Source organism: Emydura macquarii, unplaced genomic scaffold (genome assembly GCF_026122565.2).
Source record: "Emydura macquarii macquarii isolate MOO-44397 ecotype Brisbane River unplaced genomic scaffold, CSIRO-AGI_Emac_v2 contig_554, whole genome shotgun sequence".
Classification (NCBI taxonomy): Eukaryota; Metazoa; Chordata; order Testudines; family Chelidae; genus Emydura; species Emydura macquarii.
The window spans coordinates 7,198,347-7,218,146 of NW_027130691.1; the positions used below are offsets into that span (position 1 = coordinate 7,198,347).

The 19,800-nt window shown below is 43.2% G+C and overlaps 1 protein-coding gene and 1 long non-coding RNA gene across 6 annotated transcripts in view; one reads left to right on the forward strand and one right to left on the reverse strand.

Annotated features, from left to right (window-relative positions):
* CDK2AP1 (cyclin dependent kinase 2 associated protein 1) overlaps window positions 1-19,800 on the reverse strand; it is a 24,081-nt gene continuing 4,281 nt past the window's right edge. For 2 of the 5 annotated variants that reach the window (XM_067539660.1, XM_067539661.1), the window contains 3 exons: window positions 5,317-5,423; window positions 4,060-4,186; window positions 1-933 (listed from right to left, as the gene is read on the reverse strand). In XM_067539660.1, coding sequence (XP_067395761.1) covers window positions 866-933; window positions 4,060-4,186; window positions 5,317-5,394 — 273 coding nt within the window. In that variant the 5' untranslated portion in view covers window positions 5,395-5,423 and the 3' untranslated portion in view covers window positions 1-865. Of the gene's footprint in view, window positions 934-4,059; window positions 4,187-5,316; window positions 5,424-16,460; window positions 16,548-18,203; window positions 18,661-19,014; window positions 19,151-19,800 lie in introns of those variants that run through there. The other 3 variants (XM_067539659.1, XM_067539658.1, XM_067539662.1) reach the window with 3 other exon arrangements.
* LOC137147503 (uncharacterized) overlaps window positions 18,528-19,800 on the forward strand; it is a 24,513-nt gene continuing 23,240 nt past the window's right edge. The window contains exon 1 of the long non-coding RNA XR_010918229.1: window positions 18,528-18,945. This is a non-coding gene — a long non-coding RNA (uncharacterized lncRNA). The remainder of the gene's footprint in view (window positions 18,946-19,800) is intronic.

A 19,800-nucleotide genomic window follows, 5' to 3' on the forward strand; every position in this document is an offset into this window, starting at 1 on the left:
CAGTCTGCAGCCCTGTGCCCTAGTGTGTTCCTGGACTTAGGCCAATGTTTAACCTTCATGCAGGAGGCTCATCTCCTGAGGACCTTAGCAGCTTTCACATAAGGTATATTAAAGTGACTGTACATAGTTTTAACACAAATGGTTAATGAAAATAAGCTTTATTACATCAAGTAATAAATACATACAAAGATGCAAATAAGTTTTAGTCATTTATCCAGAATTTTGCTTTTTGGCAAACTTACAATTGAAATCCTCAGCCTTAGGGTGAAAATTAGTTTTCTGGGCCCTTGTTATTGTTTAATAGGTTGCTCTATCTTCTGTATTTATAACTCATGCACTTTAAATGGACTCCAAAGCACTAACAATCATGCAAATGCTTATGCAAAAAAAGGGTTCTTTCCAAGCAGGGTCTATGCTGTATGGCAAACTGTGTGAGTCTAGCTGACTACTAGGTAAAACATGCTACCTCTGCAGTTACTTTTAAATAAAAATCCTTAGAGCTTATGTCAAAGGTTGAAAGATTGACCATATGGGGTTAGGTGAATATAGTCAAAGAAATAAAAAGGATGAGACTGTGGCTGGATAAGAAGGGAACTAAAGTATAGTCTGCGGGAGAGAAAGCATTCCTCTGCATGCACTTTTAGTCTTAACCTTTTAGAAATAATTTGGGGAGTTTAACATCTTAAAAAAATGCAAACCCTCAGTACATTGAAAAATCTTCTAATATTGAACTGTACATTTTCATAAGGGCAAAAAAGGTAAAACATTCAAAATAAAGAGATTCAGTTGAATGTTTCAAAAGGAATAAGTATTACTTTTTTTTTCTTCATAAAGAGATGAAAAGTCTTGTAACTTAATGAGTAGGCTAGGATCTTGCATTCCGTTCAGTTTCAGCCAAGCATTCCCGAACTAATCCTCTCGCATGAATGATGCCTGCAAAAGAATGGTAGATTTTTGAAAGCATCTGATTAGGTGACAGTTGAAGTTCAACAAAGTAGCTTAATGTTTCTGTCCTAAAACAGCTGGCAAGGGTGCTGCAATGTATCATAACAAAGGTGGCGGCAGCATCCCCCACCATCCAGTTAAAGAAAGTGAGTTTGGTTCCCCAAACTGGCACCTTTTCACAGATTAATGCCAGAAAGGATCACTGTTAAACTTAAATTAGAAATGGGTCCAGGCCAAAACCCTGAATCCAAGCACCTGTGAACTTAAGTTCCACATTCAGAGATGGATCTAAACTTTGCAGCTCAGGCCTCTTAAACTGCAAACCTTCATTTTTTTTAAAATTGATCTTGAATAATTATTTGAAAATCTGCTAAAAATAATCCAATCAAAAAGCCTGATCTGTCCATTGAGTAACTTTTGCTGCAAGAGTATCTGTCACCTCAGAATTATAACTATCATCCTGCCCTGAAAGTCCATAATCTATTCTTAACTCTGGTTCATAATTCCACCAGTGTTAACAACACTAAGAGTGCTAGCGTAGAGAGGTCACTACCATTTAAGCACTATCCTCTAACCTTGCTCAGGTCTAGTTGACATGAGCTAGAATTTTCAAAAGGAGCTTACCACCTTCCTTGCGTTTTGAAAATCCAAGACTTGGTATCTAAAACACGAGTGGCCGATCTAGACTAGTGCTACCAAAGTTCACAGCAGTGGAGTCGGAGCCTGTGTTTGAAGCAAGGGAGATTTTGGCATGACTTGGCCGGTGCAGACAAGGCTGCAGTCTGGCAACAAGGTTTCAAGGCGAGAGAGAGTAGATTGGTTTCTGCCCAGAGCTCACCACTGCTGCTCCTTAACTGGGTGGAGATATTGCTGTTGAGCAGCAGGAGATGCTTAGCCTCATCATGCTTGAAGAACACTGCCTCTGCAGGATGGCCAGCCTAGAGGCTTTAAGGTCACAGAGCAACAGCCATTGATTGCACCCAAGGAAATAATTGTTCATTAAATAATTACTAGACTATTTCGGGATATACGGGTTTTCAAAGGGTTAAATATAAATGCATACAAGGAAATTAGTGCCCGTACCTATGGAACGTGAAGATACAGACTCAAAGCAGCATATTCGATTTATATTATGTGGCAAATTGCCCAGTTTATGCAGCAGAGCTCCCCTGAATTAGGGAGAAAACGGAGAATGTTGATTGATTTCACAGTTTGATAGCGTGGGTTGCTTTTAAGCTGGTGGAGCACGAGGCAGGAGTCTCCTGCCGGAGGAATGCTCCATATATCAGATATCTTCCTGCTCCTCTGCAGAACAACTGCAAGCTTCCCCCAGCTGCTCCCCATCATATTCCTGCATGGACCAGTGGTTCCCAACCTTTTTGGCTCAAGGGCCACAGATATAATTTTTTCAGCCCGAAAAACCAGTGCTCCCCCCGGGCTCCAGCAGGGACCACAGGGACCCAGGCAGAGCGCTTTCCCATGCTCCCTGCTACAGCTAGAGGGCGGGGAGCGCTGATCTCCCATCCCCTTGGCTGCAGCAAGGAACCTGCACTGGTCTTTGCCCTGTGGAAACGCGCTCCGCCTGGGTCCTTAGACAATGGCTCCCTTCTGCAGCCAGCAGGAGGAGAGCCGCAGGCTACTTTGAAAGCCCCCACGGGCCACTTTTGGCCCCCAGGCCACAGGTTGGGAACCACTGGCACACACCCTACCCGCACACTTAATTCCTCCTCCTAGGGAGCTCCTGCAATGGTGAGTGGGCAAGATTTGGAGTCAGAAGATAGCAGAAATCAGCCAATTTTTCTATGTTGCCTCTAAAAATACATAGTCACTGTAATGTATGAAAGCACATCTTGAATCCCGCAACTCTTCAGCACCCTGTTGTTCATGCTGACAGTCCGCATCTTTCCAGGTCTCTCCCACGTCCTTCACATTAGCGTATTGCCATTCTTGATCTATTGTGACACTGAGCAGCCAGTGTAATAAAGAGACTCCTGCAACATTGATTTTAGTCAGGCCAGATTCCACTTTACCACTCTTATCAGCAGACTTTATCACATCCCTTCCAAGAACTGGCACTGGTCATTTTATTGCACATTGTGGCAGATATATTGCTCTCCCATTAATGGCTGGGCTTTAAATACAGCTGGCTTCATGCCACCTTTGCACCACCCTGCTGCTGGGCTGATCAGAGACTATTTTAGCCGCTTGCACAGCATATAGCAGCTTGGGGAATTGCTCTGCACCCAGCTGCCCATGGCTCTTATGGGTCACTCCAGCAGTGAGGGTGTAGGAATCCCCAAGCCAGGCCCCTGTTCCTTCAGGAACCTCACTGACATGCCTCCTGCAGGGGATGGTGTGGAGCTGGCTACACCAGCTATAGGGGATGCAGTAATTTCCCCTACATGGAGAGGAAAAGGTACTTTTTATCCCCTTTTGCTGGCCAAAAGGAACTGTAGACCACTGATGAATTGGGCCCTTAGACTCTATTAGCTTCAGGTGCCCTTTGATCTACTTATGCCCACTTACTGATGTATGAGACAGTCTGAGCAGGTGGAATTTACAGAGAGCTAGAGAGAGCAGGAATACACATGACAGAGGAAGATGCTGGCTAGTTCAGTGTTTGCCTCTTGTTAGATGTGTGTGTTTGTTTCCCCCCCCCACACACACTCCTCTCTACTGACCACTCAACCTGCCAGTTGCCACAATGTAGAATCATTTCAATCATACATTCAGTTAAGATGAAGTGGGCCAGCTGGAAAAGTGATGTATAAAAGTGACACTTTGGTACAGGGTTTGGAGTCTATGGGAGAGAGTTTAGGGGATTCTAAGGAAGTCTGCTGGGAGCCTACGTTGAAATAATGTACACAGTCAGGGGGCTGGAAGAATGTGCAAGCTACAATAACCTAAAATCCCCTTTGGGCTCATGAAATACATTCAGTTGTTGGTTTGTCATGTTGGAAGTAAATGGGCTATTGCTAAAGTTATGTTAAATAAGCAACCCATAACTAAATACACTAAGTCAAACCAGATGTAAGAGCCTGAAGTGAGCGATGTGGGGAACTGATTTGTAAATAATGGATCCAAAAGAACTGTCTATTCTAATAAAAACATTACCTCGTTTTAGCCTCTCCATGGCACTTTTACTTCCAGCATACGTAGGTCTAATTTCTTTCCCTAATTCTTCTATGATAGCTAGAAGTTCTGCATATTTGCTTTGTGGTACTTGACTGCTGCTGGTACCCTACGGTTTGAAAGAAATTAATCCGAATTATATATGCAAAAATAAAACAATCATATGAATCAAATTCACGATGTGCCCCAGTTGATCGTGGTCACTTCCACCAAATGCATCGAGTTTATAATTGTACATGATTTTGAACACAATGCTGCATTAGCTCTTGCTCCTTAAATCAAATACGATGAGGTACCATGCAGTCACAAGGACTTCCTGGATGCAGGGCTGGGACCTTCGTTTGTGTAACATTTCATCCAAACAGTATTGCAAATCCCTAACTAGCACAACACTTAAGTTCATCTCTCTCCCGCCATTCGTTTTAATTTTCATTGATACAGGCAAAAACTGACCAGACATATTTTCAGAGTATGTTGAAATAGGTGGGGAGTCAGTGAGAGAGAGACACACAAAAGCTGTCCAAATGCCAAAAGAAGGCCTTCTCCCTGTTAAGTGGTAGAAGCCAGTCCACAAAAGTTGACAAGTCAGATTCTTGTAGCAGCCAGCAGGAAGGTTTGGATCGTGCATTTTATAACATTGTTCTGCTGGAGTAAATCTTAATTTACAGTTAGAGATATAATAATAAATATGATTTTGTATTTTTGAAGTCATACTAATAGAATCCTGTTTGTTGCAGCCTTTACCATCAGATTATAAACCTTTATCATTTTATACCTGTGCCTTTGCCTTCAAACAGAACTCACATCATGGTTCACCAGTGCTCAGAAGGGCAGGGACGTGTGGTTAAATAACCTGCCTCAACATGCAAAGGTGGATTAGACCAATGTTTCTCAACCTTTTTGTTACCAGGGACCGACTTCCTATACTGTGTCAGGGAGATCTCAGGCTTTCTTATTGTGTCAGGGAGATCTTAGGGACTGGTGCCGGTCCATGGACTGGTCATTGAGAAACTCTGGATTAGACAACCTGTTGAAGTCCCTTCCAGATTTACATATGATACTATAACCCCAGTGAGCACTGCAGTTGGTCTAACATGAAACCAGGGTGCATGTGATTAATCTGTCTGCCATTTGTATTTAATTTCAAAGCAATGGAGGGTCACATCAGACTACATGCCAAAACTCACACTACTGCTCAAACCTTGTCACTGATACGATTTTAAAAAATTGGAATTTTACCTGCATTCCTTGTGTATAGCCTAGAGATGGGGGTCCATAATCATTTATAAGCTGTCTGTATTGTGCAGATGTTGCCATGCTTGTGGAGGGAGAGTGAACACTTCCAGCTTTGGAGGAAGAAAAAATATGAAAGCAAGATTTATTATCGAAGGATGAATTAGTCAATACACATTGGGGCATAGTTCAGTGAGTTGTTGTTGGGATTTTTTGTTAAATAAACAGTAACCTGTCAACTTTTTTTCCCAGATCACTAACACAAGAGTCACACTGTTCACTGAAAATAGTACAGACAGTTACAGTAACAGTCATTTAGTATACACTGTACATGTGAAAGTAGTGCAGGCCTTAACATTACAGTTATATATATGTTTGGAGGGATTAGATTTTTAATCGGTAAATGTCAGTAAACGATAATTTCACACACACAAACCCATGACAAAATTTCTTCAATCAAGGATCATCCCAATTTACAGACAGGCAACCTAAGAAAAATGCTGCTTGAGAACTTACTAGAGTTTGATTTAAGGATATTGGCTTTGTATATTTTGACATGTGATGTTGGCAATTTGTGCTTTAATGGTTATAAAGTTTAAACTTTCTGAATCTCAGCATCTAGTGTCTGACCCCCCTCACCCCACCCCATAATGTTGCACAACTGTGAATATTTAAATCACTAATAGGACAAAAATGCTCAAAATAAACATTGAAAAAATAAAAATCAAGTTCTGCCAAGCCTAGTTACATCATTTGTACTGTTAAAAATTAAACACTGTATAAAATTACATGTTCTGTATAGACTTACTGTAAACAGAGTTGCAAATACACTTCAAAAAAATCGAATACAATACTCTGCTAGTTTCACATTTACAGTGCAAATTATATGGCTGTAATTTTACAACTCAAATTATCCTCACCCTGGCAATGCAAAGCACCCTAAAAGCTATTTTGAGCTAAAGCCACAATTATTCATCATTGTGTGACATCAGCAGTGAATATTGTTCATAACATTCATCTTTTGTGTGATGTCAAACATTTTTAACCAGTAGGATTGTGCTATGCAAAGAAACCAAGGAAAGAGATCACTAATATAAAAACCATTTTTTGTTCCTACCTCTGATATTTCACGGGATCATCAGACTTCAGAGTGAAGTTAAACTGCACTGACTGAACATTCTTAATATGATCATATATTTACTTTTGTTGCTATCAAGCTTTATGGTCCCTTAGATAACTACTGACAGGCATTACTTCTAAGGTCAATAAATCTTAACATGGATCGTAACGAGTAATTATCTACTTAAACTTTCTTGATTATTTTTAATAATAGTATGTTCCTCAGAAGATAACTGCTATACTTGCTGCAATCTTTCAGCAAGTTCCTTTTCCCGGAGGAGTGCAGGGTGAGTTACTAACGCTGCACAGGAATATTCCCCCATCCTCCTCCCAAATAAACCCCAAATCTTTTGTGTCCTTAATGATTCCATAAATTAATGTGGCTTTTTAGATGAACCAAGAGTTACAGGACCTCAATGGGTTCTGCCAGTGTGATCAGTCAAAGATCTGCCCCAGTAGAGGAGAATCTGAACAGATTCCTTAATCAGCTACTAACATTCAAAATTGTGGGGGGAGAAACATCAGATCACTTCCCCCTTTTCCTGAAGGGCCACAATCAACAATTAAAGGTGATGCACACAATAGACAGATCCAGTGTTGTGCATCACTGATTTAAGGGCTCAGCCTCCAGCTACGTGACAGTCTGCTAATGGCACCTATTGATCTTGTCTCATCTTCCCACTGAAATAGCCTCCTTAGTCATCTTCTATCATCCATCCTTTTCAGGAAAATGCACCATTAAAAATAAAAGGCATATAAGGGTCCTGATCCTGTTGCTTGTTTTCACCACCTTATTGGGAGTTCTGCCCAAGTAGGGATAACAGAATCAGGTCCAAGGGGGATTTATAGCAACAGGTTTAGCTGTTTTCTCTCCTCTTCATCTTCAAACATTCCTGCTCCCACTGTTGCTTCCCTCTGTCTTCTTTCTCTGCAGCCTCTCCAGTACGATAGCTCCCTTCTTTACAAACTCCTTTCCTAAAAATTCAGAGGCTTCTTCATTCCCTTCCCACACCCCCAGCCCTCGTTTACCAGCTCCATTTGGAATTTAAGTGAAATACAATTTAAAAGGATCTGAAGTTGTGTGAGTCATTTTGTTCTGTTCAGTGTTTTACTCCTATTTATTTTTGCAAGGACACCACTAGAAGCCCACCATCGCACACTATAAGAAGTGCTACTGAGTGCATGACAGAACCAAGAGTCTAATCTTCCTCGTTTTGGAAGTATCATTGTGCTTCTATAGCAATCACAGGGCACCACAATGGCCTTGTCTTTACTAAAAAAAAGAAAGCGTATTCTTAACTCGAGTGAGCTAAGGTAAAATCCTAGTGAAGACAAGGCGGTCTGTAGCTTTTTCATGAGTCAGTTGATTGAGCTAAAGATTAAAGGGGAGATGAGGCTCCAACTCAATCTGCTAATTTGCATGAAAAACTACAGACTGCCTTGTCTGCATAGGGTAGCTAATATGAGGTATGAACACACCTTTTTCCTAATGACGGTACACCTTAATGTTCTCAATTCTTACACTCTGTCATGTTGGTTATTGTCTCAAGACACACACTTGCAACATTTTTATATCCACATTTTACCCAACATTTCAAAAATCTGTAATAGTGGCATCTAACAGACATCCATGATGTCTTTTTGCAGGAAGTAGCACATTTTCTCCAAGACTCTTAATGCTTTACAACCATTAATTAGCTCAGCATCCTGTAAGATAGAGGAGTTTGGTTAGTCCCATTTTACAGAAAAGGAAACTGGGCATAGGTAGGCTTAGTATCTTTCCCTACAGTCACAAAACATGGGCCCAATCCTGTGAATACTTGCTACCATGTGATTCTGAACCATCTAATTGAAGTCTGTGGAACTGCATGCAGTAATAAGTACACCACTACTGATGTAAAGGCATTTACAGGATCAAGCCCTGAATCAGTTTACATAACTAGGACAAGAATTCAGGAGTTCAGACTCCAGTCACCTCTTCCAGTAACTACCGAACACACCTTTCCTATGGGCTCTGAAGTTAAAAAAAGAAGTAGAAAACAACTAAAATGACTTGTTTCAGCTGCTGCTATTTAACAATACAGGACATTTCATTGATCTCCTTAGACCAAGTTAATTGAAACTATGTCACGTTCCCAGTCTGGATAGAAGTCAAGATTACAACACAAGGAGCGTACAGATAAGCACAAAAACCAGCCAGTGCCTGATGCATGGAGACAAAGCAGCGGCTCCACAGCAAAATATTGCAGCATGAGAAAGTTTCACCGATCTGGCCGCTGACATCAATATGGCATTGCAGTATAGGGAAGCTGCAGATTCTGACAGTGGCGGAATTACCATTAAAGGGAAAAAGCGTACAACAAATACGGAGAATTTATTAAAAACTTAACCCTATCAGAGAGCTCTGGGAAGAGGATTGTTATTGGAATTTTAGTGACACCAAGCGCCTTACTTCTCATTTAATTAATAATCAGATCAATGGACTGTTGTCACTGGAGCAGCCAGGGACACACTGTATTGTCCACTTTCCACACAGCATATGCAAAGCTGTGATGCAGACACTAGAGGCCATTACAGAGTAAAGAATGTCCTGCCGAATGACAAGTAGTGGTAACCATGGTGAGTTTACCTGTTTCTTTGCAGTCTGCATCAAAAATGTAATAAGACATAATGCCATGCACCAAGCACTGTATCAGCAGCAGCAGCAGGCACAGAGAACAAAGAAAAGGATTTAGCTTGGCTGTGATACCAGCCCTTCATGCACTGTGAGTGCCCCTGGCAGACGCCTGCCAGTCAGAGCCAGAGGGAGGGTAGCGAGCATGTGGGACTTGGCAGAAGAAAAAAGAAAATCAAATTGGTGTATTTATTTCAGATGAGGTTGTGATCCTGATAACGAGCTTGAGATTTCCTGAGAACTAATGTCTGCTGAGGAGTAATGGACCTTGGCTTTTTCTCAGCCTCTCAACTCTCCCATTAATGCCCAGGAAGGGCCGTGGGTCTGAGATGTTTTTACTTAGTTAATCCAAAATACATTTGTGTATCGAAGCATTTAATAGATTTCAAATGACATTTCCTGGCCCCGCCATTAGAATGAGCAAGAAAACTAGGCCAGCAAGACCCATATGACATCCCAGGTCACAGGAGACCAGGTCAAGACGTCAAAATGACAGTGCTGCACAGAAGAGGGTGAAAGATTCATTGTGGCGTTCGGATGCCACGTTTCTCTTGCATCCCGTCTGCTTCCTAGGCTGATTCAAAGTGCCAATGTGATCTGCAGAGAGCGATATGGCTTCTGTCCAGGCTACCTGAGTAGCTTTCTCTCTCTGCCAGCACAAGGGATGAGGCCAGCTGGAGCGCTTCTGATAACAGACTCTAGACCTGAACATCTGTGAGCTGGAGAAATATGTCCTCACTGTACATGTGGAGGGGGAGGGGAGAATAGGAGGGGGATGGGCAACTCAAATTCACTCTCGGGGTTGATCCAACTGAAGTCAAGGCTGCTGACCTTCACCGCATGGTGCAAGGTCTGATGGTGGCGATTTTGGGATCCCCTGTCGCTTAATCCTTGGCTGGTAACCCATCCCTGCTGACACTGATCAGCTAGGCGTGTGAATATTATTTTAACGTTCTATACAGGGGCCTGGTGACTAGGTGATAGGCACGCTGATTTACCTGTGTTTAGATCTAAACAGTGCTGACAATGCTCACGGATTTATCACGAGTCTCATGCTATTTGATGTTCTTCTTAATGCTCCAGGCGCGGGGGGAACAGGGGGAGGGAAGGCATTATTTGAGAACCTCCGCTGGCATATTTTTTAAAAAGAGAGGTTTTTAGCAGTTTGTAGAGAAGCTTAAAAAGAGAAGTTTTTAGTTTCAGTTTCTCTTGATTTCAGGAGAAAAGCTTGAAAAATGGGACCCAAGTGCCCTCTGAAGGCTCAGAAACTACAGGTTGGACAAGAACCCCAACTGTACTTTTGAATGCTGCAAACAGACAAGACAGACCCTGGAGTGCTAATGTCACCAGAGCCTCTGGAGGAATGACAGATGCTACTTAACACTCCTCAGACTCAGACATCCCCTCCCCTCAAGATCAGCTGCACTCTTGGAATGATTTATCACTTCTTTACTCCCAATCCTCCCTCCTCCAACCCCCCAAGTTACCTCCAGCTGCTCTCTCTCAGCCTGATTCAACACCCACTGAAGTTCAAGTAAATTGAAAGGTCCCAGATGTCAATGGGCCTGGAATCAGGCCCTCTATGCCCAAATCAGCTCCCACTGAATGCAAGGGGAACCTTTCCACTGACGTTAGTAGGAGTTGGATGGAGCGCTATATGCCATCCCCACTGCCTCACCTGTAACTCCTCTAACTTCTTGCAGAGTTGTTCCTCCAAGTCTCTCAGGTTTCACTCATCTGGTTGATGAGAATTTGTGATTTTAAATGGATTGCTGCTGCTAGCAAGTGAAGCGGATGGGAAATCAGGCTATGCTGGAAGAACTCATGAAACCCTTTGCATGCAGCAAGTAAACTGTGTTCCTGTGCCCAGGTCGAAGCACTCTCATCTGATCGATCGGCTTACAACACATGCAGTTACATCGGCACAGTGGCAGCTTTTGTCAGCATGCAACCCCATGGCACATTTATGCATCCAAACCTACCATGCTGCTTAACGGTGGCCTGGTCTACACTCAAACGTTGCCCTGCTTTAATTATACTGATGTCGCTAAATGTGGTACAACACCTCCAACTCCAGTGTGCAGGGGCCTATAGCAGGATAGTTATTCCTGTATGGGAATGGAAAAGAAACTATACAAATATAAAGAACATTTATTCCAGTATAACTGTGTCCACATTAAGAGTCCTACAAGTATAACTATTTAGTTAGGGTTTGATTTTTTATTTTTTTTTAACTGAAGTGTTTTTACTGGTACACAATCTGTGACCATTTTGGTGCTTGCTGGAGAAAATCCATGCAACTACCCCGCAGTGCCTCTCTCTGCAGGAGATAAGAGTGCTGAGGGTGTCTGAATTTTTCACATAGTACTTTTATCCCAAGTATTTGTCAAGCATTTGAGCAAAAACAGGTGGTAATAAACACGTCTTAAACAGTCTGAATAAAAACTACTCCCCTCTCAAGTGCTCAGCTGTCATTCTCTTGTGATGTCATAATCCCTCCACTTCTCTAGTCATCCATAGAATACTCCAGCAAAAAAATAAAGATATGGATCAATAAAAAAAAGGCAAGACCTGATATTTCTAAGTAGAGCAGAAAATAAGTTTTTTCTTAAACAAAAACACACATCATTCTCAGTCCTTAGTTATACAACGTGAAGAAGCAAAAAAAAAAAATAAAAAAATAAAGGGCAGTTCATCTGAAGTTACTTTTTTAATCCAAGTGGATTAATTGGGGGGTTAACGCATTTGCCCAACTACAGGCCGGATTCTACTCTCAAAACACCAAAAATAAATCAGAAATAATTCTACTGAACTTATTGGTGTGACAGCTGTGTCAAATTGGTTTAAGTGAGAGCAATATTAAGCCCATTGGATAAATTCCTCCACTGCCTTGTATGCCGTGCTGTCATAGACACCTGTGCAAACTGCTGCCATTCTGACTGGATGGAATTCCACAGCCCCTGAACGTAGGTGCAAATGACTACACGAGGAGAGAAATCAATGGGGCCAGGATTTCACCCAGGTTGCCCAGCCCAGTCTGTGGAATCTGACCCTTTTACAATCACATCAGGCTGAATCATGGTTTTAGTGTTCAAACTTGGAAGGAAAGAATGTGAATTCTTAGCACACTAGCACACTAAACATTTTGGTTTAATTTATACGAAATGTCACTGTAATCTCACGGAGGACAGGTGGAGAAGGACAAATATGGTACCTATCTTTAAAAAGGGGATCCAAGAGGACCCAGGGAATTATAGATTAGTCAGCCTAACTTTGATACCTGGAAAGATACTGGAAGAAATGATTAAACAATCAAATTGTAAGCACCTAGATGATAAAGGGTTATAGCCAACATGGATTTGTCAAGAACAAATAAAGCCACACCAACCTAATTCCATTTGACAAGGTTACTAGCTCAGTGGATGAGGGTAGCTGTAGAAGTGATGTATCTAGGTTTTAGAAAGGCTTTTGACAGTCCCACATGATGTTCTCATAAGCAAAGTAGGGAAATGTGGTTTGGATAAAATTATTATACGGTGGATCAAAACTGACTGAAAGACTGTACTCAAAGAGGAGATAACAATATTTCACTGTCAAACTGGGAGGGTGTATCTAGTAGGGTCCCGGAGGGGTCAGTCCTGGGTCTGGTACTATTCAATATTTTCATTAATGACTTAGCTAATGAAGTGGAGAGTATGCTTATAAAATGTTTGGATAACACCAAGCTGGGAGAAAAGTTCCAGAGGGGTAGCTGTGTTAGTCTGTATACAGCAAAAACAACGAGAGTTCTGTAGCACCTTAAAGACTAACATATTTCTGCAGACAAGCTTTCATGGGCTGCAACCCACTTCGTCAGATGCATGAAGTCTGACAAAGTGGGTTTCAGCCCACAAAAGCTTATGCCCGCAGAAATGTGTTAATCTTTAAGGTGCTACAGGACTCTCGTTGTTTTTACCAAGCTGGGAGGTGTTGCTAGCACAGTGGAAGAGAGGATTAGATCTCAAAACAACCTGGAGAAAGTGGAGAATTGGTCTGAAATCAAGAAGATTAGTTTTAATAAAGACAAGTGCAAATCATTATACTTAGGAAGGAAAAAAAATCAAACGTACAACTACAAAATGGGGTAGTATTGCTGAAAAGTATCTGCGGGTTATAGTGGATCACAAATTCATTACAAGTTAATACTGTGATGCAGTTGCAAAAAAGGCTAATACCATTCTTGGGTGTATTAACAGGAGTGTCGTATGTAAAGACATGGGAGGTAATTGTCCTGCTTTACTTGGCAATGGTGAGGCCTCAGTTGTCCAGTTCTGGGCACCGCATTTCGGGAAAGATGTGGACAAACTGAAGAGAGTCCAGAGGAGAGCAACAAAAATGACAAAAGGTTTAAAAAACCTGACCTGTGAGGAAAGGTTAAAAAAATTAAAAAGCCATGTTTGGTCTTAAGAAAAGAAGACCAAGAGGGATCAGTTAATAGTCTTCAAATATGGTAAGGGCATTATAAAAAGAGGATGGTGATCTTTCATTCTCCATGTCCACTGAAGGTAGGACAAAAGTAATGGATCTAATCAGCAGCAATGGAGCTTTAAGTTAGATATTTAGGAAAAACTTTTTAACTGTAAGGGTAATTAATTAATCTCTGAAATAGGCTTCCAAGGGAGGCTGTGGAATCCCCATCGTTGGAAGTTTCTAAGAACAGGTTGGACAAACACCTGTCAGGGATCATCTAGGTTTACTTGGTCCTGCCTCAGTGCAGGGGGTTGGACTAGATAGTTCAAGGTCCCTTCTAGCCCTACATTTCCATTATTCTCTGGGTATCATCAATGGGATGCCACATGGGCATATGTCTGTGCAGGCAGATCCTATTGCAGCATCAGAGCAATGCACTGGACAGGCACCGCCAACCTAGAAGTGAAACACTCTGTGTCCCATTACCAATTCCCTAAACACTCTGGTCCCACTGAATATTTAAATACACAATAAAAAAGCCATTTTAGTAGAAAATATGGGGACTGATTCCCATTTACAAAGTCCCCTTTACCGTGCGCTAGCAGTGTAAATGTGACATAAATTATATTTACACCCACTTTAAATCTACTTTACTTTGCCAGAGCACTGGAAGGGGGCCTTAGTGTAAATGTAAGGCAAATGAGAATCACGACAACTATTTCCTTAAAAACAAAGAAAAACAAAAAATGTGAGCATATTCTTCTGTAATAGTCAAAGACCCTTTTTAAAGTTTTAGCTCTTGTAAGTATTAACATTTTATACATAGACAAAAGTCATTCATATTAGGTTTTGTAAATTCCACCCTCCTTTTTTGTTCAAAAAGCGAAAAATACCTGTCAGCGTCCCCCTATCATTATCCGTTTCTATTTTGGGGGGAAAAAACACTCATTTGATAAAGAACAAGGTGAATTATATTTGAAAAAAGTAAACTACTCAGCAAGTTTACTTCATTTCTTTTCAGATAATTTTTAACATGACTTGGACTTCCAGTGAATAGCAAGCAAGCACTGTATTAAATGTTAGCAAACTAAATTATAGTCATAAAAACAATGCTACTACAAGTCTTTGTAGAGTGAATCTATGACAAAAGAGAGATTAAAAAAAAATATCTGGAAAACCAGTGTTAAAGTTCTTATAATGCCTACAAATTACCCCTTATGTCTAGCATAGTTTAGTATAGAAGAGTTTCCACAAACTGGTATCTTAACAGAGTACTTCGTTTTCTGCACTGCCGTGGCACAATGGACTCCCTACTTCATAAAACCTGAATAAGGACAGCTGGATCAGGTCTAATATAATTACATAAAGAACATTAAGGAAGCAGTTTGTTCATGGAGCTCTGAGTCAGAACCTTAATGTTATTAATGTGACATATCATTGGAGATATTGTAAGGGACTAGTTAGCGTACAAAAGTTCCACTGCCCTCTACTGGGTGGAATCAGAACTCTCAGCTGTGTTGTAGCTCCTATACGGTCATCAACTAATGGAGATTCTCTTTTGGCTCAAATGGCAGGAGGTTCTTGTGTTTTTGGAGCAGGAGAATCTCAATCACTATAAAGTTTTGAGTGGTGACACTGCAGGCAAAGTAAGAACTATAGAAGTCCTGGGTTACAATAGTTTTTGTGTTTAAAGGGTTGCTGTCAAACAACGTGGATCCAGGATTCAGCCGACTACCTTCATACTGTTCAATCTGCTGGAACTGGATTCTATACATGGAAGTTTTAAAGCTTCACTCTAATCTTAGCATTTTGCTGGAAGCTTTTTAAGCTGTCATTGCTATGGGGTCAGAAGAAAAAAAATGACTCTGATACAGTATGCACCTTGCAAATACCAGTCCCAGAGCTGTGCAGATTCCAGATGAAATTATTAAAGATCCTGGTATACAAACGAAATAGAGCCATAATGGCTCTAATCCTGTTTAAATAAAACAAACAAACAAAGTGGGTGAGGCAATAAAAATAAAGAGGGCTTTACAAAAATAGAGGGCCTTGTGCTTGAGATTAACAACATGTCTGCAAGTGGCTGATTCAGAAACACAAGAGCTGCACTAAATGTTATACCACAACAGGCCAGGCTCCAGAGTGGAAAGTCCCAAGGGAAGGCTACAAATACCTGGAAAAACACTGCAAGTTTAATCACATAGGGCCTAAACCACAACTGCTCTGAGCTTTGCATCATCACTCACATCTGTGCAAAGTGAGTTCAGAGCCCGTGTAAAATTCCACTTTGGTAGCAAATTTGAACTAGTGTAACTGACAAAGCTGCAAGGTAGTGGAGAATCGGGCCCCTGGAGAGTCCAGGCTATCCTTATCTGGGAAGAGGGCTTAGCAACCTGTGGAGTAGACAGGCTTTCCTTACATCACAACCCTAAGATCTGCAGGGAATCCCCACAGATCTTCCATTAACCACATGGCACAGACCCTCTGTAACCCCCTCCTGCCCCTATGGCAGCTCTCCTCTCTCAGGGCTTGCCTTCGCTGCACAGGTAACTTGGTGTATCACCTGAGCATTGCCCCTAATTTGAGTCCCATCCCCGCACAAATCCCGTGTCTCGAGCGTGGTGGAGCTTTTAACTGGAGTTGGCTGGCCTGCCTGGTGGCATCAGCTGCAGCTCAACTTAGGACAACTCTTCAGCTGTTAATACACCACTCTGGGCAGCGCAAGTGTTATTTTGCAGCGTGGCCACTCTCACTCGAACTCAGCTAACTGGAGAGGAATTAACCAGAGCATAGATAATAGGCGTTTATGCTGCAGTGAAGACATAGACTTTGGAAACACGCCGCCACAGCCTCTCTAGTCTCACTTGCCCCAAAAGTGCTGCAGCGCACAGCATCGGCATTATCTTACCTAGGAACCCCCAGCTGGTCACCTCCCCTCGAACATCTGAGCCCCAATCACTCTGAGTTCACGCAGAGCAGCTTCTGCCGAGCTAATTTCAGGCCAAAGGGACAGATGTCTTGCTTTCAGCCCCTCCGCAGGATACAAAAGGGATGCTCTAGCCTCAGGTTTGGAGGCAAACCCAGGATTTCCACCTCTAGCAGAGGGGGTGGCATTTAATGTAAACACAATAGAGAAGGAACCTCCTGAAACTCAGAATTAGGGTCCAGCAAGGAGGGAGGCTATTTGTAGTCACATCACTCTGAATGCAATGTGTGCGCTGCAAGGACTGCTTTGTCTAATGCCCTTGGCCTCCGGCCATGATGCTGGCATTGCACTAGCTACAGGAAGGGCTGGTGAATGAGGGATAATGGCAGGAGACAGAGAGAGCCCATTTTGGAGACCCATTAAAACATTTTTCATTTCAAAGAGTCTGTGGGTGTGAAGAATGACATGAGTCAAGCAAGCAAGCACAAGTTAAGACAGGGTTAGCTGAAGCATCACAATGGATTGCTGAAAAGCTACTAAACCAGGAGGGCTAATTGAATGAAAGAATGTAAAGGCTGAATCATGGCAGGGATCATTAGAGATCACATAGACAGAACAATGACAGCACCAACAAAGATCACAGAAAGAACTTTCCCAGTTACTTAAACCAATCGTCTCAGTAACATGTTCGCCGTGGTATTATTCATTGCTTTCATCTAAAGTGCAGTTAGCCTTGTGTTCTCCCCTCACTCCATGACGTAAGCCAAAAACCAAAACAAAAAACTCAGTGTCCCTACTCTTCTATGGAGGTATTTTAGAGAAAGAGAGACTGACCGTAGTGAGAGACAAAAAGGAATAGTTTCATTGCTGGGTTCTTTTTGGTGACACTGCTTTAGTATGTCACAAAGTATCTGAAGTCAGGAACGTGCCTTTTTCCTGGCTTTTTCCAAAAAGGGGTGTGCAGATCTCTGTAAATACTTGATCCATGATCCTGTAAATACTTACATACATGATCCTGTAAATACTTACATACATGCTTAATACACAGCTGAGTACTCCCCTTAAAGACAGCTACTCACAGGCTTAAAGATATTCTCATGTGCATGTGTTTGCAGGATCAGGATCCTTGTTCATTTCTTTCTTCTCTATCAGCTGGTGACAATTCCTTACAGCAAAATGAAATCTGCTGCAGTTGCCATTCTCATTGTAGTTTCTTTGGGGTACATGTAATTAATCCCTTTAACTCATCAATAGCCCAGGAACAGAGTCACAGGCAGTGCTGCAAAACCCCAGAAGCACATTGCCATTCCCTTCTAAAAACAACAAAACTTTTCTGTCAACCTTTTTTTTTTTTTTTTTTTTTTTTTAAATAAAGAGGCACATTTCTTCCTGTTGATATTTTGATGTCAGACCTGTAGACTGGGGTGAGGTGAGAACTGTTAAGACCAGAACGGTTAAAGACAGCTTCTCCATTTTTCGTTTTAATGCTAGCTGGCGAGCATACATTTTACATGCTCTCATGAAAACATGCCACAGTGAGTTGAATTGCTGCTGCTTTGCTCCGAATTCTCTTAATTTACACACACACACACACACACAACTCTCACTCTCTCGCTCTTTCACACGCCCGCCCAAACACACACACACACACTTTTACAGCAAAGTTCACAACAGAAATTAAAATGATAACACGACAAAAAACACCCAACACAACATCACTGTTACCTTTGGAAAGAAAAGACAAAAAGTTGAAACTCTCAAAGTCACTTTGCCGGGGCGGGGGGGGGGGGGAAGAAGGGGAATAAAAATAAACACAGGCCAAAATAAAAGCAGCAGCAGCAGCAGAGATTCTCTTGCACGAGGAGGAGGGGTGCCGCAGCTCCCCACGGCATCTCCTGCTGGAGGGAGACTTCTCCGGCAGAGATTGGTCTCCGGGCGCTCGGAGCGCCTCTGCCCGGATGACAACCGAGCACTGGCGGCGGAAGGGGGGACCTGTAAACTCGGGGGGGAGGTGGTTCGGCAGCGGCCCCGGGGAGAAGAGGACAGACCGGAGCGGGGGGCGCCTGCCTGCGCCTGCCACACACGGCGGCGCCGAGCCCGGCACTTGCCGCCTCTGGCCAGCAGCGGTCGTGGCTGAGCCGCGCACGGAATATTCCTGATCCAGATCAATCAGCCGCCCGGGGGAGGCGACCATGGAGGAAAGCGAGCGGCCGGATCAAAAGAGGACCCCCCCCCCCTCCTGCCGGACCGGCGTGGCGCGGAGACCGGCACCGGGGCTGCCGCCGGGGCCGGGTGGGGGCGCGGCGCGGCGCGGCGGGGAGCCGAAGTTGGCGCCCGCCCGGGGAAGCGAAGCGCCGCCGCCGGGCTCCGCGCTCCGGAATAATGGCGGATCTGAATCGGCGCCGAGGATCCGACCCTGCGTGTGGAACCGGGCGAAAACTCCAGGCTGGGGCTTCCCCCCCCCCAGGTATCCCGGCGGCGCCGCGCCGCGCCGGCCCCTCGGCGGGGCGGGCGAACTTGCCATCCTGAGCCTTACCCTGGTGGCCGGGCGTCCCGGGGAGGTGGGCGTTCAAGTTGGGCTTGTAAGACATTCCTAGAGCCATGGCAGAGCCGCGCCGCGCCAGCCTCCGGACATTCAGCCCAGCCTCGCCGCCGCTCCCCGACACTTTGGGTTGTTTACAGCGGGAGCAGCACCGGCAAATATGGCCGTCACTTCTATTGACACCCACCACGCAATAGATCACCCGGGCATCATGAGGAGACGTGGAGCCCGAAACTTTAGGGGAGACCAGGCATTCGCCCGCCGCCCCCCCCAAGCCCTGTCGCGGTTTATTTCCTGGGGAGGGTGAATTGTTATTTTTAAAGCGCAGACAATAGGGCGCTGGGTTTTGTTTTGTTTTTTAATTTTAAAAATTCACTTCTGAAACTTTGGGCAGAACTTTTCGGGTTGAAAAAAAAAATCTTACCCCGTCCCGGGTGAAAAGGGGGGGATCTGGGGGCCAGGAAGTGTTTGATGGGCATGGTTCAAAGGATAAAAAGAGGTGGGTTTGATTTTAGGGTGGCTGTGAAGGGTTTTTTGGGGGGGGGGAGATGAAGGAATAATCTGTATTTTAAAAAAATAAATATTATGATTTTTCCCCACTAATTTGGGTGGTGGGAAATATCGGCCAATAAGTTTTAAAGCGGTTTTTTTTCAATTTTCCATGCAAATTCTCTGAGAACGTGAATTAGGTGTTCCTTTCAGTTATTTTATATACTAAGTACATTTTCTGTCGGACCATCAATTGTCCGATCAGAGGTTGAAGGTTAACATAGACTGCAG